The 23,593-nt window shown below is 32.7% G+C and overlaps 1 protein-coding gene across 2 annotated transcripts in view; it reads right to left on the bottom strand.

The window, feature by feature from the left end:
- Window positions 1-23,593, bottom strand: part of LOC146534404 (serine/threonine-protein phosphatase 2A regulatory subunit B'' subunit delta-like) — a 91,939-nt gene that overhangs the window by 10,520 nt on the left and 57,826 nt on the right. For both annotated transcript variants that reach the window (XM_085193331.1, XM_085193332.1), the window contains exons 2-4: window positions 14,942-15,139; window positions 2,544-2,680; window positions 1,335-1,512 (exon numbers count right to left, since the gene is read on the bottom strand). In XM_085193331.1, coding sequence (XP_085049457.1) covers window positions 1,335-1,512; window positions 2,544-2,680; window positions 14,942-15,139 — 513 coding nt within the window. The remainder of the gene's footprint in view (window positions 1-1,334; window positions 1,513-2,543; window positions 2,681-14,941; window positions 15,140-23,593) is intronic.

The following is a 23,593-nucleotide window of genomic DNA, read 5'->3' as shown; positions in this document are numbered from 1 at the left end:
TGATTATATACCATACAATACAAATATTTTTGGAGAAATCAGGAAATGGAGGGTTTAAAACAGTATGTAATAATGTTTAAAGGTTTATTTGTGACTACAGCAAAATTTATGTATAATTAAATATATATAGGTATTTTCGCATGTCCAAAAGGCTAATAAAAGGCTATATAAAATTTTATTTCAAAATTGAAATATAATACAAACAAAATAGCTCATAAAAAGTTATGAACATCGTATAAAATCGTATGTCGGTCACTTGTTACGTACACACCTAAATTTCTATTGTAAAATTTAGTAGGGACTTTTAAAAATATACTTAATATTTTTGTGCTCACACTCGGGAATTTTATGGAAAGACATTTTTAATAGTATGTTGATCCCCTATTTTCATCTTTATTTTCTGTTTACTTTGAAAAAAAAATTAAGGAAAGTTTCTGGGTAGCAAAACGAAATCTAATCTAATTATGTAACGGAATCTTTGTCTAAGAAGACCCGGGGAAAATCTTCATAATATATTTTATAAGCACTAGAATACATAATTCTATAACGACAAGTCATTAATTAAGATATTTTTTTTCATCAAATGTTGAAACAACTTAATAGTTAATGATTGAATGACGTGCTTAGAATTATTAAAAACTAGCGGCCCGCTCGCGGTTACACCCGCGTGAACTATGTTATTATTAATTTCTGTCTCCATTAAAGGCGTCCTAGTGACGTCTATGCAAAATTTGAGACTCCTAGCATTTGCAGTAACGAAGTTTCCTACAAACTTTCAACCCCAAAAACAACCCCTTAGAGGTCGAATATTGCAAATTCCCGTCTTAGCGAGCACCTGCGTCCTATAAGTAACTCCTATGCAAAATTTGAGATTCCTAGCACTTGTAGTTTCTGAGATTTCGTGATGAGTGAGTGACCTTTCGATTTTATATATATAGATGTTATTATCAAATTGAGTAGAATAGACAATTTTAGATATTGTAAGCATAGGCTAAAATAATATTAAATTCAATTATCCGCAGTTTAGTTGTCAGAACTTTCTGGAGATGGGTCAAGGTTAGCTTAACGCTGATAAATTCTGGAATATTAATGATAGTAGAGCAAAATAGAGAAAACATTTCACTATCCACAAGTCTATAATATTTGTTTTAGTATGCCTAAATGAATATATTCCATAAAATTAATAATGAGTGCACAGAAACGGAAAGAAACGAAGAGTCTTACATTCGGCTCCCTCTGCCTGCTATGTGCGGGATACAGCGTAAAGCTGACATTATCCTGTTGCTATTTCCTTATTGAAATATATGTATGTATTTCAGTTATTCTATACTTACAGTATGAACGTAACGAGAGTGAAATTCAGTAGCTTCTTTAAGGAAGGACAGTCCAGGGTGTGTGTCGACGACGTCTTGTACTAGCGGCACAAAGTCCTCTGGAGTCAGGGTTGTACTTTTCCCCCGGGTCAAGATGTAAACGAAACGGGATGCTTGGTCGTGGCATTGTGATGTCATTCTAAACAAATTATATAAATTAGGCTTTTTTATCAATAATTTTTATTATCAATAAATTTCTCATTTTTAATTTCAAATTGAAATCGAAGGGTGAGTAAAAGGTAATAAAAGTTTTATAGCGTATAAAAAGACGACGTCAATACAGTAAAATGATGGAATTGGAAAATCTAAATTGAGATATTTATAGATACACGAAAAATAATTTTAAAAGTTAATATTTTTATCCCTAAATAACCTTAAAAAGTTATAATTAGGTAATTTGAAAATACAAATATGGAGCAATTACTTAGATTAGCTTCAGAAATATTCTCGAATAAGGCATATAGAAAATTATATACATATAATCTTGTTCTCGTTCTGGCAACAGCCCGGCGATCCTGTTTAATATGCAACTATGATACTCAGTACATATTATGCAACATATAAACATGTGAAAAGAAAGGTACGTGGTGCCTCCAGAATTCAGCAGAAAGTGGGGAACAGAGTGTCTTGGTTCCCTCTGCCTAACCCGCTGTGTGCGGGATACAGCGTGAATTTGATTTGATTTTGAAATTACACTTATTATTAAGCTTTAAGCTAAATAAAATAACTTTAGATCTCTTAGATATTGCTTAAGTGGTTTCGCGGGAAAAAATAGTAGAAATGCATGGTACGCCGCAACCAGTTACGATCTTTTTAATTGCGGTGCTAAATTAAGCAATAAAACGTTTATAACCATCTCAAGATATCGTGTATTTGTTTGCTACTGGAACTGACAGGTTTTATTCTATAATAGATTTCTTATATAAATATGCTTAAGAAATATATGTTTTTTTACTATTCTTATTTTCTAATCTATGCTAATGTTGCAATTCTGAAGAGTTTGTTTGGTTTAACGCGCTAATCTCAGGAACTACTAGTTCTAGATGAAATAATATTTTCGTGCTGGCTATGGGAGATTCAAAGCCATTTATAAGTCTTGAAAAAACAGATATTTTTTAATATAAATGCAATTTTATAATATCCGAGTTAGATATACAAAATATAACTTACTCTCTCCAAAAATCAATGAACTTGTGACCATCGACTGCCGCATTGAGGTTCTGTTGTGTGGCCAGGAACAATGGCATCTTCCAGTAGAGTGGACATTCGCACGCTTTCACGATATGCTTGAAGCTTTCTCTCGGCACCTGGGAATTTAAGTAATTTATGTTAATTACTTATTAGAAATTATTCTTTATGTATTATATTGTTTATAAATTTAGTGTTAAGACAGAGTTAAGAAATTAAAATATTTAATTGCGTGGAGTGGGATTCGAATCCACAACCTGTCGCGTTTACAGTCACACGACGTTAAGAACGTTCGCCGATTAGCGTTTACGTTACTTTTTTTCTCCAAAATATCTAATAAAATATGCATGTTTCATAAATATTCCTAAAAGTCATAAAAGGAAGCTCTAAACCTGTTGAAAACAGATTCTCAGTGAAAATACGTAGCTATAATACAATTTTCACATCTTACATAAAATGTAGAAGTGAAAAAAAAAAACGGATATTTCTTTTTAATACAGGAAAAACTGCAATTAAAGCATATCTTTATATCATCCTAGCCTTAAAAACATCGGAAATCAGCACTAATTTCGTTTATGCCTACTGGCAACACCAATACAATTCGAGGTGTGGACTACCAGCGTACGTGGTCACGCGCGTCCCGCGGGTGGCCTGTCCGACTTCCTCTATTACGGAATATAGGCCGCTGACACGTGAGCTGTAAACTGTCTTATCTAGATAAAAAATGGACTTGTCGCTCTGTTTATTTTATGTTTATTTATATTTTGTCATTGGGAAAATAAGGTGGGTTTTTTTGAGGGGAGCTGTGAAGATATATGTGAGTTTGTTGGGTTTTTTACCTGTATGAACGGAAATTACGCAATGAATTCAGAACTCGGCGGAAAACAAACTACGGAGTGTCCTAACACTGGGTTCCATCCAGCCCTACCCTGCGGTGTGAGGGATACAACGTGTAAAATAAATTAAAATTAATATGAAATTTTAATAGAATGAGAAATAAAACAGAAATGCAAATTGTAGGTACTAATATACTTAATAAGGACAAGTCTATACCATATTAGACAAAGATGCTGAAGACGACTTCCTGTTAAGACACCATTAGCTACATTATACGTTAAAGACAATTATGGTAATGGAATGTTCTTTTAAGATTTTATGATAAAATATACTAAACCGACTTCATGTGTCGGTGGGAACGGAGTAACTAACACTAGGTTCCCTCTGCCTACCCCGCTGTGTGCGGGATACAGCGTGAAGCTGAAGCTGACTCCATTCATGTTATAGCTATGAGTTTTATTCTTATTATTTAAAATAATATCATGAAATTCTAACATAATATAAAGATTTAAGATTAATTTATATGTAAATGTATTGGAAGTATTAAGTTAATTAAACTTTCCTAGAAACGATTACGATAATGTAGGCTTAAATAATATATGGTGAGTATTTAATATACCAAATATCTGTAAAACTTGACGTGTCACTGGTACTTTTTAGAATAAGATTTAGAAGATATTTGTCCTGTTTTCTTAGCTGGTATCGCTAAATGGGTGGATTAAGAAGATCATCATCAAGATGGCATATTACGTACCTCATTTTCCACCCAGCAACTGAAATAATACGAAAATCACGATATACCCTACATATATGAGTAAAAAGGTATAAATATGTGACTTATCCTCTCACCATTCATAACTGAAAATTGTGATGGAATTCCTTAACTCGAATACCGTCTAGTTTCCGCAGCTTGCGTAACAGGCATCGGTCTGTCAAAGTAGCCCATTCGCTATAAATAGATATGACCCAGTTGGCGGTCACCCACCCCGGGGCTGGGGGGGGGACAGACAAATGCAAGACAAGTCAATTCTCAAGGGCGGATATTAGAAAAGCGACCTCCATACTCTTACGTGAACACCACCTTCCGTTAGTTGTGTTGCTAATGTTCCTTTTTACTTAACGTATTGAGTGAGATATATTTTACTGTGATAGAAATTCGATTTATTTTTTACTTTACAATAATTGGAAAATCAAGGCCATTCGTGGCGCAGGGGCACAAGACTAACGAGGATTTTACATATTTGATATTTTCATTTCTTCGCTATGTAGTCGAGGCAAAGCGCGGTGTTGAATTCCGCAATTCAACTTATAGAATAGAATTATAGAAACTATTTAATTGATTGAATTATATCGCTTCAATTCAATAGTAATACGTTTATTATATCATAGATAAACATATACTCGTATGTAATGTTTACTTTTGAGACTTAGGTAGACCTTGTACAACTTTTTTAAAGATATATATTTAGCATTTGTTTAGGTACTCACGTTTATCTTAGGTCTATTCAGGAAAATGTCAAATATTTCGTTCCCTCAGAGGGAAATCGATCCCACATCCTATTCTATTTACAGTCGCCACAACTGGCCTCTTATTTATTTTCAATAATTTGTTTCCAATTTAGTTTATTACCAGTAAAATACAATACAATACAATATACTTTATTGCACATAAAAAAGTTACAAAAATTATATACAAAATACGTAGGTATTAAAGTTTAACTCAACAGTAGTAACGGTGACAAGTGTTTCATACGTGGGTTTCGCATTCCTACGTGAGGTGATTTAAATTTTAAAGCTAATCTTTGTTTAGATTAGAAAAGGCTGCTTTTACATAATATATGGAGAGAAATCTTTAACGAGTATGCTGAATACGTATCTATTTATGAAAGTACATTCTGTAATATTAATTTTATGTGTGGTGAGCATTTATTAGTAAAATATTTTCTTGATTTTTCTATAAAGGTAGGCAAAGGGAATTTACTGTTAAGCCTCTTCGTTCCCCACCTTCTACGCCCCACGCGTCTCTAATATTTCGAAAACCGACGGAAGTAGTACCGAAGTAATAATAATCTAATTACTACCAGAACCAGAAAAAAATTAAAATAATTCATTTCCCCGAGTGGAAATGGAGCCCACAACCTTTGTTTCCAGTCAGATTATGTGCTGCTTCATCACGACGGCTTCAGGGTAGTAGCTTTTAGCAATAGGCATTCATGAGACCTGACAAAACGAACCTTTACAGTGTTTTTTTCGTTTTTCTGATTATAAATGTTTATATCAATTATTAAACTAACAATTATTTAAGCTTCACTCAATGATTTGAAAAGCTTTTAATTGATTTTAAATAACTATATTCGTATCGATTTTATATTAAGCATTAACACTACAGGCAAATTGAAGTTTATAAGTGAATATAATGAAATGGAATTAAGTGAGTATTAATAAAAATGAATGGAAGTTTTTATTACGGTAACGAAAGTCGAAAGTACAAGTTCTCAAACTCAAGCCTCAAGGCGACTTATAGACTTCTCGTATTACCTACTGAATTGAAAATATGTCAAACGCTATCAAGTAAAAGTAATAAAAGTAAATAGATAGTTGGTCTTTATATAATTCTTAAGGAATTGAAAAATCGACTGCAATGCGACTTTTAGAGAAAAGTTTACTTGTTACCAATAATTTAATTATGTTTTGTATTTATTATTTTACAAAGAGAATATAATTAAGCCTTATCGTTTTTCATATATATTTTTAATATTAAATACCTATAATTTCTATTGCCGTCGTGGCGCAGCGGCACAAGGGTGTGACTGTAACGACGGTTGTCGGTTCGATCCCCACTCGAGGAAGTGAAATATTTATTTACGTTTATATTTCCATTTCTTCGCTCCGGTGTCAAGGCAAAGCGCGGCGTTGAGTTCTGCCACTCAACACGCAAAGCCTCCAGTATTCGGCAGAAAGTGGGGAATGGAGTGTCTTAACACTAGGTTCCCTCTGCCTACCCTGCAATGTGCGGGATACAGCGTGAAGTCGATTTTTTTATTCTATATTATAATATTTGATAGGCAATTTAGTTAATATTATTATGAAAATAGTATGTATGTACCTCCTAAGCTGGCCTAGAGGCAGGGTGTGCTATAATGAATAACTTTCTAAACCTAATGTAACACGCAATTACTTTAATCTAATCGATCATAACTGATAATCTACGAGTTGAAAGTTGTTATAAGATATATCGTTGCATAGAATGTACGTACAGACAGACATTAGATGAATTACCATTAGGATATAATATTACATATTAATTTATGTTTTTGTAAGGTTTTTAATGTGAGAAATATATATAAACATAATTTTATTATATGTCTGTCTGTATTTATAGACTAATGAGATATTTTATTATTATTTCTGGTATGACAGACTACTTTTACTTTTCTTACTTTTTTTAAACACGTTTTTTATATTGAGTTAAATATGAACCCACAACTCCTTTATTTATTCATGTTTATAATACAGTAAATATATCCTTAACGTATTAATTAAAAGTTATTATTATATCTTATATAAAATCTACAATAAAATACGAGCTAGCTATTTATTTACTGAATTTTTAAAATAGTAGTCTTTTTAGTAGGTACTATTTAAAAATAATCTAAAACAACAGAGCTTTCATACACATATAGAATTAGCTAAACGAGTCCACGTCCAAATGGCTTATTTAGTTAACTTTAACCAATGAGTTTCTATCGGGATTTATTTTGACTAAAATTCATGAGTTATCGACCTAAATATAAGGAATGAGGTCACGAAGTCGGCGAGTGGGTTCGCCCAAGCGTGGTTTTGATAGGCCGCCCTCCGATACAGCGAGAAAGAGAGCATTGTGTCTTAAATGGATCTTTTCATACATGTTTAAGTCTTAAATAAGTTATAATTGTATTGGCTGTGTGTTTACTATCTGACTATTATTTGGAAATGTTAATTCTGGAAGATTCTACATTCAACATTTTGATATAAATCATTTATTCAATAGCCATTGTTTGGAATTTATTAAAAGCTATGGCACGGTTGGCTACTGTCTAACTGAGAACGTAATGGTTATGGGTTTGATATGAACTCGAGGGGATATATTATTTATATTTTAGCCGAAAAATCAGCGCGTTCATCAATCAGTTGAGTTCGGCCATTCAATACGCAGTATCCCCAATTCGAGCAAAAGCTGATAACAGAGTGCACAAACACTAAATTCCCTCTGCTTACTGCATAAAACATATGCGGGATAAAGGAAAAACACCAAAAAAAACATTACAAAAGAATACATTGTATATTACGTCATTAATATTATAAAATTAATAGCAAAGTTAATGAAACGGACGCGTATTATTGATCTTGTCTCATTGTTGTCGGTCATGCGAGAATGCCTCTGCAAGGGTATTGTATCTCATGCGTTACACGATACAAATGAACAAACAACACATACGTAATTGCTTGTTATTAGATACCTAAATAGGTATGTCAAAGGAGTGCACAGATAATATATAAGATTATATGACAGTTAATTTAAAATAAATAATGAATTTATTTTAGTTTTTTAGTAATTAAACGAATAATGTTATTACTCGCTTTTATTATCCCTTCATTCAAAATAATTTAAAATGTCACTCACCCAGATAATATTATGAAATATTTTTTATTTATCTTTTTTTTTTTAAGTTAACATTAAGCACTAGGTACTTGCATTTTAATTCAAATAATTTTATTCCAATTTCAAATGTTATAGAGTGATGTTAGTATATTTTATATTTATGTTCAAATAAATGAAAAAAAAAACAAAAATAAGTTTAATAGCAATCATAAATGTTAAGAGGTAATCTTGCTATGCATAATAACTACAAGTCCGTGAGGAAGAGGCACAATGGTGCGAGGATGTCGTTTACTTGTTTGGATTATTATTATATCCGTGAGAACAGTCCCACGTCCCATGACGGACAGATAAAAAATTTAATGTTAATGTTTATTTTAGATTTAACAAAATATAATGCTTTTAAGGCAGTCGTGACTCAGTGGTACAAGCGTGTGACTGTAAACGCGACCATCCTCCATGAAATATTTATTTCCATATATATTTTTAGCACGCACACAGCAGGGTAGGCATAGGGAACCTAGTGTTAAGACATTTCGCTCCCCACTTTCCGCCAAATTCTGTAGGCATTGCATGTTGAATGGCGGAACTTAACGCCGCGCTTTGCCCCGACACCAGAGCGAAGAATTGAAAATATAAACGTAAATAAATATTTAACATCCTCGAGTGGGGATGGAACCTACAACCAATCGCATATACAGGCACACTTTGTACCCCTACGCCACGACTGTCCTCAAAAATAGTTTAAAAATAGCAAATATACAGATATCTATATAAAACACGGATAATATTATAAGTAAATCTAATATAAGTACAAAGTTTTTTTTCAATTCATTGGTGTGGAAATGCATGAAACATATAGGCACCTAACAGGAGGAGGAAATGTTCATAGTGTGGAAAATTTTATATACACAAACCCATAAATCACTTTGGATGTGAAGCGTGCCTATATTAAAAAAAATAAATCACAACGCTAATACGGCCTCCATTTGTTTTCCTTCTAGGGAAATGGGCTGCGTGATTTTCAGCATTTCTGAGGACTGAAACATTGAAAAGATGTAAGAAAAGCTTAACATTGTAATCTGTTTTTATGATTGCTGTTCCCGCGAAAATTTATTTCTTGGCAAGATTTTTTTTTTTTGATATTAAACTTTCCGCCTTATTTGATAATTGTATTCAGATGGAATTCAGAATAGAAAATGAGGTTAGGTAAATTAGTTATCATTAAATATTACAATTATTTAATTTTAAAAGAGTTGTTAAAAACGAAAATAACGAATAACACTATGAATATCCTAAGTTATACGTATACAATAAGCCTGCCTTGCTTACTATATAAAATATAGTATACAGGCAAAGCGCGGCGTTGTGTTCCACAACACAAAACGTAATCTACGGAAAGTGGGGAGGGGACTGTCTTAACTTTGGGCTCCCTCTGCCTACCCTTCTACATGTGGAATAGAGCATGAAACCGAAAAAATATATATGATATTTTTATCATCGTATTTATGGCCATTTTACTCATACTTCTTAAAGTTATTTCAGTACTTTGCTTTTCTCGGAAGGGTAATAAAGTACATTTCCCTTACGTTCAATGTCGAATCAACTTTTGTGTGTTATTCTTATCTTTAAAAAAAAATTAAAGAACTAACTTAAAGATATTCTAGTTAATCTAATATTCGTTTCATTTTTTAAAAAAACGTCTATATTTAAACAAATAATAAAAGCTTGTTGCGTTGTGATAGAAAAGGTAGAAAAATTATATTATAAAAATTGTATAGAGTTTATAGAATGATGTGTAGTTAGAGCTAATTTCGATATTAATTGGTAAAAAAACTATGCAATTTCAATCTTTCAATAAATCCATAGCGTGAATTTCATGTAAAAGTCAAAAACACAAAGACCTATAGTTACCAATAAGCTTTTACAATTTTAAACGCTGCGGAAATTGACCAGCACTGGCTGCGGTGAAAATGCGGTTTTATATTTTATAGTGCATAGCTAAAAAATAAATTTTGTTTATTTTTTATTTATATAACTTATTTGTTTGTGAGCTAAATTAGTTTTAAAAGAAATATTCTTCATAGCTTCAATTATAATTGAAACTACTTAATTTTTTTTCATTTTTATTTAATTTCTTTTCATTTTAGAAATAAAAGATAAAAGAAATTATGTGACAGAATATAATAAATGGTACACTGGTGCTTTACGATTCTGAAGGCAGAATAAAACTAAGAATTGTTTTAAAAAAGAGAAATATCTCGAGCCAAAGGTTCCCCACTGAGATTAGTGCTATAAGTTGTATCTTTTATATTTTATTATATCTACTTAAATATTGATCATGTAAATTTTAAAGGACGTAGCGTGTGGTGTTGCGGAACTGAACGCCGCGTTACCAAAGGTAGCTACCGGGTCGGACCTTCACCCACTGGAGTTACTTAATTATTATTAATACACTAATGTTAAGACAGAAAGACAAAAGTTAATAAAAAATATATATTTTATCTTCTATTATGTTAATTAATGTCACCAATAACACTTGTTCTTATACATTTTTTATGGACAGACACCGAACAGTTACGATTTTATTATTAGTATATATAAAATACTTTTATAACTATATAATTACAACTACATATTATATTTACTTAATCTGGGGCCTTACTATGTGAATCCAAGGACAACAAATATTTGAGCGATAAACATTTTTACTGCCGCTATATACTCGTACATACATATCTCCTAACATTTACTTAATTAGAGAAACTCTCGTCAACTACTTTTTATATAAATATAAGAATGAAAAATAACGCCTAAAATGGACATTATTGAGACATCTCTTCTTAGCGTGACTTTCACTTTAGGAAGTTATTTTTACAATTTATGTATTACCTTTGGATAAAAGAGACAATGAGAAAAAAAGACACGTTTATTTAAAAAAACCAAGCTTTATCAACTTTTACAGGACTAAAATATTTAAGCACGATAAATGATTAATCAATTCAATTTATCTATTTGCTATATAAGCCTTTAAGTCTATTAAATACATGTAAGATTTAAGTAAAAAGAACACAAAAAGTATGAAACTGTACATCTTAGACACGGCCTCGCTGTTAGACACTTTAGTCGAGAGCCCGACATTCTCAGTCGACACCAGTCTCAAAGGTTCAACTCAAATAGTTAAACTTAGCAAGGATGGTTCAAATATATCTTCATATCCGTTTATCGAGGTGCATTTGACGCACTCGAGCAGAATAGACGGCAACGGGAGTAACAAGGCAACGGCATGTCTCGTGTTGGACGGACGCCAAAATGCAAGAACTCGCTTATATACATATATGAGGTCTTTGAAACGGGATCTCTATATAGAACGGCGTTGACAGTAGTGGTCTCGGTGGTTTTTTGGTAAACGAAAGAAAAGAAAACCTTTAGTTTCAAGTACATAATGTGTTCATGCTTTAAAATTGTATAAAAAGAGGAATGTTGAGTTAATAGAATGAATTAATTTAAACATTTAATTATCAAAATCAGAGCCTATACGGTTTGAGCTTTAAGTTAAAAGCTTTTTTTCTTCTTTTTAGATTCCTGATTGATCAAATGTAGGGCTGTAGATAAGAGAAAAGATAAAAACGTTAACGACGTTAAGTAGAAAGTGTGAAATTCGAAACTGAGACCGATTCTTGGATTTCTTTGAAATATATTTATTTTGCTAAGCGGTTAACAGGAATATTCCATTGAGATAATTATATTTTTGATATTTTCTTTCAAAATTATGTCTTGAAATAACATATAGTATTGATTTATTGTCGCTTTAATTAGACAGATAAAATATTTCTTTCAATTTCGAAAATTACGATAGGAAATCAAGATAAGTTGTACAGTTGAGAAATGTCTTCTTATACAAAATATCTTCGATTGTTGTACTCGTATAAATACTTAAGTTAATTTAATTTAATATCTGGCATTTATTTTCTATAAAATGAAAAGAAATAAACCAAAAGGGAAAATAAATAATTTATTCTTAATTATTACTTAATTTATACACATTCACGCCATTTGCTCGTAGCTTCTGTCTAAAGTAATAAAACGTTAGACGTTCTATTGAGACTGTTAGAGATGTTGTATAATCGATAACAGTGACTTGCAGTAAAGTTAAAACTTTCATCTTTTTAACTTTAAATTTACCAAGTCATTAGTTGCCAATTAGTGTCGGTCATACTTTAAGGTGCGTAGATTGTTTAGATATTCCAAAGCTATGGGTTCAAATCTCGTATCTCCTTTATAATAATGATATTGATGATGATTATTGAAATTGTATAATCATTTTGAATTATTTATTATGAAAGAGATTTGAATTAAAAAGAAATGAGGGTCGAACGATTTGTTTTATAATATATTAAACAAAGATTTTGTCCAAGGCTGACGCATTAGTCTTTCAAATTCAAGAAGCTACAATTATATTTTAAACCATATTATATAGAAATAGGTACCTAATATCAGTTAAGCAAATTAGTATTCGATACCATTATAATATTAAACCGACTTTTTAGGAAACAAGAATAATATATAATAGAGTCATCTATCAATTATTGTAGATTCGTCATTTAATGTCACAGATTATCTTCACAGTGCTCCTATATTCTCCTATTTCGGGTAAGGTACAAAACGTATTTTAGAGACTTGGCGGTTATTCGACCATTCCCCTTTGTGTATTGAGTAGCGGAATTCAACGCCGCACTTTGTTTCGTTACCAATGGGGAGTAGAACCCACATCATGTCGCGTTTATAGTCGCCACTGAAGGAAGTGGACTAGAAAAACTAGGCTAGAAAAGATAATGTTTTATATTTAAAGTCGTTCTCTCGTATGCGATATAAATCTAATACATCCCATAACTATATTATAAATTCGAAAGTAAGTCTGTCTGTATGTATTTAACGCAATCAGGGCCAAACCGCTAATTTAATTGTGATAAAATACTCATATAGAGATACTTGAGGGTCTCGGGATAGGATACTTTTTTTTCTCATATTTGTTGTAATATTTTCGATATATACAAATATATTAAAATACTTATTAATTTGACATGCAATTTATTCCGCCATTTTAATAACAACCGCTATGCGACCGTTGCTAAGCAACGATTTGCCAAGTTTGTTGTTAGAAAACGTCACCCAAAATGAACTTGCTTAACTCATCTCTCTATTGAAAACTGAAAATAATTTCAGAAATATATTTAATAAATATTCGTATAGTTCAAGCGGGCGTAGCCGCGTTCGGGTCCACTAGTAGTTTAATATAATTCTGATATATTTTTAAACTGTATCTTAGTACTTAGTCGAGTATATAAATTGGCATGAGACAACATAGAGTTGATTTATTGACAACATCATAATACTGCACATAAAACAATTGTCACCATGTTATATCTACTATTTAGAAATTCAAGATGGTATTAACTAGAATTGGACTGGGTCCAGATTTAGATATATCTATATTATTCTCGTTATATTTGTCTAGACACAAACGGTTCAAAGTCAAAGGCGGTTTTTTTTTATTTTTTAGTGGTTTCTAAAGCTGAAGGCATTTTTTATAAAGTATATGTAGGTATATATACTATACTAGCAGCCCGCTCGCGATTTCACCCGCGTGAACTATATTATTATTAATTTCTGTCTCCATGACTACGTCCTAGCGACGTCTATGCAAAATTTGAGACTCCTAGCATTTGTAGTAACGAAGTTTCAACCCCTACAAACTTTCAACCCCAAAAACAACCCTTTAGAAATCGAATATTACAAATTCCCGTCTTAGCGAGCACCTACGTCCTATAAATAACTCGTATGCAAAATTTGAGATTTCTAGCACATGTAGTTTCTGAGATTTCGTGATGAGTGAGTGACCTTTCGATTTTATATATATACTAGCGGACGCGCGCAGCTTCGCCCGCTTATTTGCACCCTAAGGGGTGAATCCTAATAAACCATGAAACACGTGTTCAATGAAATATTTTTAAGAGTCTAAATTTCAAATCTTATAAAAATCGGTGGCGATTTAATTTTTTTTCCATACAAACTTTCAACCCCTATTTCATCCCCTTAGGAGTCGAATATTGCAAATTCCCGTCTTAGCGAGCACCTACGTCCTATAAGTAACTCCTATGCAAAATTTGAGATTCCTACCACTTGTAGTTTCTAAGATTTCGTGATGAGTGAGTGACCTTTCGATTTTATATATATAGACTAGCGGACGCGCGCAGCTTCGCCCGCTTATTTGCACCCTAAGGGGTGAATCCTAATAAACCATGAAACACGTGTTCAATGAAATATTTTTAAGAGTCTAAATTTCAAATCTTATAAAAATCGGTGGCGATTTAATTTTTTTTCCATACAAACTTTTAACCCCTATTTCATCCCCTTAGGAGTCGAATATTGCAAATTCCCGTCTTAGCGAGCACCTACGTCCTATAAGTAACTCCTATGCAAAATTTGAGATTCCTACCACTTGTAGTTTCTAAGATTTCGTGATGAGTGAGTGACCTTTCGATTTTATATATATAGATAGATTGTGAACCTCAACGTCATCTACAAATTAAATAATAAGTAATCAAGAGAGAATTATTATTTTTTTACACATTGCATAGTTGTAGAGTAAATCTGGAAAATTATTATTAAAACACTCCGTTCTCATCAACTTTTACGTTCTCCACTTTCTATCGAATTCTCGAGGCATTGCAGGTTGAGCGGCGGAACTAAACTCCGCAAGACTAATCTATATACGTCTATTATTATGTATTTCCTATCCATTTACGATATATGGATGAATTTCTGGCTTAGAAGTCAAATTCACTATGAACTTTAGTACCTAGACTAAATTAAACTATTAATTACTACATTAATAACATACCTGGCTGTTGGGGAAGGTCGCGAACGCAGATTGAACTTTGTGTAACGCATGGTCTTGTTGGTGGGCGGGCGGCGGTCTTCCCTTGGGGAAGTGGAAGCGAGGTATCACCCGGGAGGGACCGGCAGCCCGCACTGAGCGCTGTAAAGTTGTATGCGCAGGCGCAGACGACGGCTTCGGAGGTGTGGATGCTGCGTAGTTCTGGAAAAGAGTAAGTATATTAAATATATTATAATAAGAATATACAAAAATGGGAGTCTGATTGTAAACGTGATGAGTGTGGGTTCTATGTTTACTCAGGGGTGTAATTATAAGTATTTTTTTTATCACTTTCACGCTATATCCCACACACAGTAGGGTACCTAGTGTCAAGAGACTCTGTTTCCCACTTTCTGCCGAATTCTAAAGGCCTGTTGAGTGGCAGAACTTAACGCCGCGCTTTGCCTCGACACCCGATCCCGACACCGAGAAAAAAAAATCATAGAAAAAGCGCGGCGTTGAGTTTAATTTAGCTTTATATTTACTATAATTACAGTTTATTTCTGTCTATTTTTTTAAAGTTTTAAGCATATAAAGTATGTAAAACATTCCAGAAGTTTTACTCAATTCAATTGTTCTGTAGAAACAATAAGCGATAATTAATGCTTATAATATGAGTGTTATATTTTTTTATTAATTTGCTTTTCTATTTAATTATTTTAGTTTTTAACAAATCTTTAAATAAAAATATATTACAAGTTTTACATAACATTTAATTAATTTAAGTTTATCTAAATATTATGTGTAATTGATAATTTTTTGTAGAAAGCATGATATTCTTTTAATGGAATATGGAGAGTGATTATGGAATAATTTAGAATATTCGTAATAAAATGAATAGAAAAATCTTTGTTCTTGTCCTTGTCCGAGGGTAACCCTGCTATTGAGGTTAGATAAGGTTAAATCATAGACTACATTTATTGGAATAACTTAAAGTATTTTCTTTATATTCACAATCATGTCTTTAGGATCCTTTCTACCGTGAAAGAAGAATTTTAGAAACTTACTTAGTATAAGAATATTTTTTCTAAGCAACCGCGAAATTAATCTCTACCAATTTCACCCTTCGGTGAGATCACAGATTTAATTTTTAGAATGAAATCTTGTTAAAGGAGTTAATGGTTTCTTAACTAAGATGCATGACGTTTAAATCACGTAACATTTATTTTTAAAATTACCAGTAAATTTGAAACTATTGAACTTTCCATTAATCGCTCAAAAGCAGTATTTGTTTGATTTCTTTTCATTTAGCTTCACACAGTATCCTGGACATAGCCATAAACTAGGAAACCTAGTGTTAAGACACTCCATTCCTATTAAGACACTACCGTTCCCCACTTTCCGCCGAATTCTGAAGGCATTGTTGTGTGGCAGAATGACCCCAGAGCTAAAAAATGAAATTACGAAATATTTCATTTCTTCGAGTGGGAATCGAATCCACAACCTAGTGCCTCTGCATCACGACTGGCTCTGAAGGCTTCTCGATTTATTTGATAATTCTATTTAATGCTCCTGCTAGTTTAATACTTACTGAAACACGGTGGATCGTTCTTGGCAACACCCACGTCTCAATCAACTCTAGTTATAGTTAATATTTTGAGTCAACGAATGGAGCTAGCGTAATAAGATTATTCGCGGAGTTAGTTGCTACTGGCTGGCCTACATTTCGTTCGTTTGTATGAAACTTTATATCAAAGGTAGAAATTTGGTATTTCAATTCTGACTTTAAAATTTTTACGTCGTTTTACAGTTGTTTTTAGGATATGATGTTAGTGGATTCAAACATCCAAGAGTGTGTTCATATTTTTTCAATAAATATCATTTTTGGTCTACAAGAAACACAGTCAGTCACAGTGGCACACCCCTGAGTAAACGCGACAGGTTTTGGGTTCGATTCTCACTAGAGCTAGGAGAATATTAAATAATTCCATTTCCTTCGCTCTGGTAATAAGATAAAACGCAACGTTGACTCAACTCGAAATACCTCCAGGATTCGACGAAACGTGGGGTACAGCAAAATCTTAACCCTAGGTTCCCAGGTTCCCTCTGCCTATTCTGTTATGTGGAATCAGCGTAAAGCGAAAAAGTTTCCTATTTTCTTCACATAAAGAGAAATGTGGGACATGTAGAATTTAAGAAAAATATTTTTAAAACAAACTTTAATGTTACGAGTACGTAAAAAACAATATCTAATATTTTACACAAATATATTATAATCCAAGCTTATTTAATATATAAAATAACAATAACTTGTCCAGAACGCTATTTTACATATTTATAAACAGACAGACCGAAATATAACAACATAAATAACATCGTCGGCGGCGTGGTCAGACGCGATCTCATTTGAAAATGAATTAGTGCTTGGTGTGAATTCGCACGTCTGATTTCATAGTTTACACTTGTATTTATAGCTATTAATCAATGTATCGATTGAGAAAATATTTATAAGGCAGTAAGTACGGAGGACAACAAAAAAAAGCTTATTTTTCTTTTTTTTTTTGGAACTGTTAACTTTAGATGTGGAAATCGAACAAAGGTTTTCTCTTATTGATAAGGTTTCTCAAGGACCTAAGCAGCTAAAATATGTTTGTCCTAAATTCCATCAACCAATATTTGCCTCTAAATTAATAGACAGTATGACAAATAAGAGAAGTGATAAATTATTAAAGCTTTACTATTTAGAGATTCACATGTACCCCGGAACGAGTTCCATCAAATCTTTATATTCATTTTTATAAAAATGTAATTATAATCAAGTAAAATAAAAATCAAATAAATCAACTTCACGCTGTATCCCGCACACAGCAGGGTAGGCAAAAGGAACCTAGTGTTAACACTCAGTTCCTCACTTTCCGCCGAATTCTGAAGGCATTGCGTGCTGGGTGGCAGAAGTCAACACCGGACTTTGCTTCGACACCAGAGCGAAGATTTTTTTTTTATGGAAAAAGGACAAGGCAAACGAGCGTTCGGGTCACCTGATGGTGGTCACCGCCGCCCACGACCCCGTGCAGCACCGGAGGAGCTACAGGTGCGTTGCCGGCCTTTGACGTGGAAATGAAAATATACATTTAAATAAATATTACATTTCATCGAGTGGGGATCGAACCCCCAACCAGTTTTACAGTCACACTGTATGCCTCTACGCGACGACTGGCGGCCATATATAATTTAGTATAGTGCTGTTATCGACTGCAGTATCCGCTATTTCTGGCCGCAGCTGCAGTCTGCTGAATTTAGCTGAGTGGTTCCCACTCGAGCACAACACTAGTCTTGTCGGTCTGTGACCCTGTTGTGCATTTCAACGGAGAGAGAGAAGTCTCATCAAAATATTGCCTAAATGTTTACACCCATTTATGTCATGTCATTCGATGTCATATTTCTCAAATTATTATAAAATTTGTTTGCGCCACTCAAAAATTCGGCGGAAAGTGGTAAACGAAGTGTTTTAACATTATGTTCTCCGTGTCTACTCTGCAATATGCGTGATACAACGTGAATGTCAATAAAAATATATAAAACATTGCAACACTTTATTTGTTTTCAAAATAAAGTAAATTCAAAATATTTCAAATAAACGATTAAAATAAAGAACATTTGATTATTATATGTAAAAAAGCACTTATTTTATGATATTTTAAGATTAACTTCGTCATCTTTGATATAATTATTTTAGGGTAACAAAAAAAACAAGTCGAGTCGCAAATTATATATAAGGTTAAATTTTATTCTCACGGTGGTTGTTACTACCATAATATGTTATGAAAATATTTTAACAATTTACCTTAATAATAGGTTTATATCAAGGCCGTCGTTGTGCAGTGGCTTAAAAGTTGGAACATAAACGCGACGGTTGTGAATTCAATCCCTAATCGGGGGAATTAATTATTATTTGTTAATATTGTAATTTCTTCGCTCGGATAACAACGCAAAGAGCGTTCTCAATGCTTCAAAATTCGGATATATCGTGATAAAAAAACCTGATTATTTTTCTACATTTTTTACATTTAAGTTTCGCAAGGACCTTAATATAGAGTTATTTGTTTTTCTTAGCGAATCCGGTCTTAGTCGCGGTAATTCTTAACCTCATATTGGTACATACCATTTTATTATTTTTGGAATTCTCCTTGGCCTATAATTCTAGATAAGTACGTCAAGATGCTAGTTATAAATATCGATATTCGTTAAAGTGTTGTAAAGTTGATAATAAAATCTGTATAAACCTATATACTGCATGTTTTGGGCTTAAATAAAAATAAGAATACGTTCCAGGCCAGTCGTGGCCCAAGTTCGATTCCCGAAACTTGGAGCAATGAAATTTTCATTCTTCGCTCTGATGTCGAGGCAAAGCGCGGCATTGGGTTCCGCCACTCAACACGCAATGCCTCCAGAATTCGGCGGAAAGTGGGAAGCGGAGTGCCTTTGCACTAGTTTCCTCTCCCTCTGTTACATGCTGAATACAGTGTGAAGTTGGTAAGAAAAAACAGAAAGAAAGACAATCTTATACTAAAATACTTTTTTGGACTATAATTTGATGACCCAAATGATAATAATTGGGGTCTCGAGGAAATCCTTAAAATATAATACTTAAACACTGCTAAGAGCTAAGACTGCTCCTTTAATTTATTTTAGTTAACACAAACTTTTCCTCGGAATTTTATTCAGGCTTACAGCTTACAGTCCTTGAGCCTTACAACCAACAGAGAAAAATTGAGGTGTTATTATACAAATTGTTCTTAAAATGCTATGTTCCGTCGCCTTTTACAAAAAAAAATAGTTTCGTATTTTATAGAAATATGATTCACACTTTATTTTGTATATACAAAAGGTTAGGCAGAGAGAACCTACTGTCAAAACTCTCTGCTCTCCACTATCTGGCATAATTTGAGATGTTGCTTATCGAGATGTGTTCCCCAGCGGAGAAATGACAAGCGAGTATCTATACCTGTGAAGCTCTATCTTTATTTTTATGTAAACTAAAATATTTGTGAATATTTGTAAATATCAACGATTGAAAACATATTAATACTTCCCAATCAGTAAGCCTACACTAGATAATCTATTTGAGAACTACTGTTGCGTGGGATTGCTGAGCCGATCTGTTCATTCGCTTCGCAAACTTACATATCGAATTTAAACCGAATATGCCTCGTTTTCTATATATATATTATAGTTTGCTGTTTCCCGCATATAGTAGGGTGGGATGAGGGAACCTAGTTTTAGGATACTCCGTTCCCCACTTTCCGACGAATTCTGGTGCTGAGCAGCGGATATTAACGCTGCGCTATGTCTTGTTAACAAAGCGACAATATGAAATATTTTATTTTCTCGAGTGGAAGCTAAATTGTCTGCCTGTCTATGTCATATAATTATAAAACTAAAGTATATAGGCTGTATGGTGTAACTATATAGGAAAATAGACGATCGAAGTATGTCGTTCGGGACCACCATCCACTCATGTCTGTGAAGTAGGTTAAGTTTAAAATAAAAAAGAAAAAACTAGCAAGTAGATGTTCTCGTATGAATCTAAATTTTTAGCTCTAGATAGCGTTCAGTATATACAACCTATCTATAGGAATTTTCTTGTCATTTCCTATATAATGCCCGTCTCTGTAAAAAAAAACGAATAATAGCAAACGAATAATTGAGGCCATCATGGCGTAGGAACACAAGCGTGCCACTGTAAATGCGGCGAATGGAAGTTCGATTCCCATTCACACAATAAAAAATATTTAATATTTTCATTTCCTCGATCTGGTAATGGACTCATCGGACTTCCGCCACGCGTTTTTGGTGGAAAACGGGGAACGAAAGTGCCTCAATGAGAACAGAGCGTCTTAACACTAGGATCCCAGGTTCCCTCTGCCTACCTTGCCATGTGCGGCGTATACCTACAGTAAAGCTAGAAAAAGTATAGGTAATAGCAAAATGACATTATTATAAAATCTTGATAATATCTAGATAATGTCTAGATTTTTTTCATCTAATTTTCTTAAATATTTAGACCTTGGCGACAGCCTTGAAGATAAGTTTTAAGATGCCGCAATCTTAGCTGACTTACTATTGATTAGACGGCCTTCTTGGACCTCATTTCTTATTTCATTCTTTTGTATATACAGTTTACTAAAAAAGAAGGATATTATGAGTATATGCTACAATTTTAATTATCAGACTAAAAATATTACCATTATTATCGTAATTTACATATAATTAAAATTTGTGTTATTTTATATCTTTATATTATAAATCAAACGTACATAATATCGTCTTATAGTTTATATAACCAGAACGCAAACTAGAATTTATACCATATACAAATTTGTATGTAATTAAATGATTTCTACAAACAAAACTGAGGCTGGCTCTTTCACAATATAAATAATACCTCTTGGGCTTATCGTAATTGACAAATGACAATTAATACGTAAAATTAACTCTATGTTGATAGAGTTAGGTAAATTTGTATTAAATTGTATTTACTCATAAATAAAATAAATAATAAAATAATAGAGTAGACAGAGGGAACCTAGTGTGAATACACTCCGTCATCCACTTTCCGCCGAATTCTTGCACGCAATGCCTCCAAAATTCGGCGTAAAATGGAGAACGGAGTGTCTTACAACTAGGTTCCCTCTGCCTATGCCTATGCTGTGGGCGGAAAACAGATTAAAAAAAAAAACAAAAATATATATAAATTATAGCACCAGACCTGAGCCGGTGGACGTGTCCTATAAATAATGGACGTCGCCTACGCATCACAACAAGTTAATACGTTCCATCACTCCTTGAATTGGCCATTTGATTGATTAATTCATTATGATTGCCAATTTCAAACGGTCCTCTGGTTTTTGGGTAGTCATTTAATCTTTGTCCCCTCATTTACATTTAAATTAATATTTTCATCAAGTTGTAAGCTGTATTGTTGGCAGCTATGGCTTTTTTTGACATTTTTTTTTTATTTTTATAATGCTATAATATCTAATATCATCTATTAATAATTATTTATTTGATAGTTTTTTTGTTGTTTAATTTATAATTTTTACCACGTATCGAAGCTAGCCACTAGCCACTAGCTACGAAGGTAAAAGGAGACATTTCATATTGCCAAGTGATGTAGAGAATAAAAAAAAATAAATAGATGAATTTACTATAGAGTTGAAATAAAACCACAGCTTTCGCGCACGCGTTAAATGTACTAAACGCAATTATTAGTCAAGCGACTATTTAATATGATAATATAAAATAATTCAAATTATATTGCAATATATATTACAATTTACAGTTTAGCCATTTTAAATTTCCTAAATAAGCTCGTGTTATCTAAAATTATGTTAAACAACTTAGAATAATCTTCAAACTTCAAAATCTCAAAAAGTACTGAACTGGTGACGAAGTTAAGATGAACTTAAAGCTTAAATGAAACAAGAGCATCATAATAGAGGGTTGTCCTCTTATATTTTTCATATTGGCTAAGCTTATTTTAAATTTTTATTATAATTATATTAAAAACGTAAGAAATTATATATTTTTGTTCTTGTAATAATTACAATAAGATTGCTTGTTCTCGAATACACTTTGGTATAAAACTAACAGAGCATTTCAATAACTATTTTGTACTATCTTAAAACTAAAGACATGCAATAATGTATGATTATCTATATACGAGTATATAAAAGGACTTGTCCTCACTGACTGAGGTAAGACGCACGCACAGCCGTAACCACTGTGCGTAAAAACGTGGAATTTGTATAAATGTTTACTTTTGTAATCTGGACATCCACTAAGAAGGGACTTTGAAAAATTTTAATCCGAAAGGGGTGAAATAGGGGTTGAAAGTTTGTATGGAAAAAAAATTAAATCGGCACCGATTCTTATAAAATTTGAAATTCAGACTCTTAAAAGTATTTAATTGAACATGTGTTTCATGGTTTTCTAGAATTCACCCCCTAAGGGTGCAAATAAGGGGTTGAAAGTTTGTATGGAAAAATCTATAAATCGCCACCGATTTACACAAAATTTTAAATTTCGACTCTTAAAAATATTTCATTGAACACATGTTTCATGGTTTATTAGAATTCACCCTTAAATACGCAAGCGAAGCTGCGCGCGTCCGCTAGTATTAAATATTTCATTCCCTCGAGTGGGAATCGAACCGACAACCGGTCGAGCTTATAGCTTGCACGCTTGTTGTATCACGACTTGTCTTCTTATTTGTTTTATACATAAACATACTCGTATTTATTGAATATTTGTTAAACATGACACGTGCGAAGCGAGTAATAAACCTGAGTACTAAAATATTTTCCTTTCAAATGTTTGTAGTTCAACAGTTGTTGCTTAAATATTGGAGTTTACTGCAGTGAGAGTTCAGCGCAGGGCACGCTTGCACTTTAATTTTTATTCTGCATTTGCTTAAATTGTTTTTCTTTAAAAGTATTTTTAAAATGTTATTTATATTTAGTTTAATATATTATACAAAAAAGCATAATTTTATTTAAACATAATTAGATTTCTTATATAATATTCGTAAAGGTAAACTAATACAAAAATGACGCTTCACGCTGTATCCCACATTTACGCATAGTGGGGTAGGTAGAGGAATCTATTGTTAAGACA

The sequence above is a fragment of the Heliconius melpomene genome, chromosome 11, assembly GCF_056956725.1.
Source record: "Heliconius melpomene rosina isolate 202511_hmr_F chromosome 11, ASM5695672v1, whole genome shotgun sequence".
Classification (NCBI taxonomy): domain Eukaryota; kingdom Metazoa; phylum Arthropoda; class Insecta; order Lepidoptera; family Nymphalidae; genus Heliconius; species Heliconius melpomene.
The sequence above is the reverse complement of the archived record's forward strand: the minus strand, read 5'-3'. Positions and strand labels throughout refer to the sequence as shown.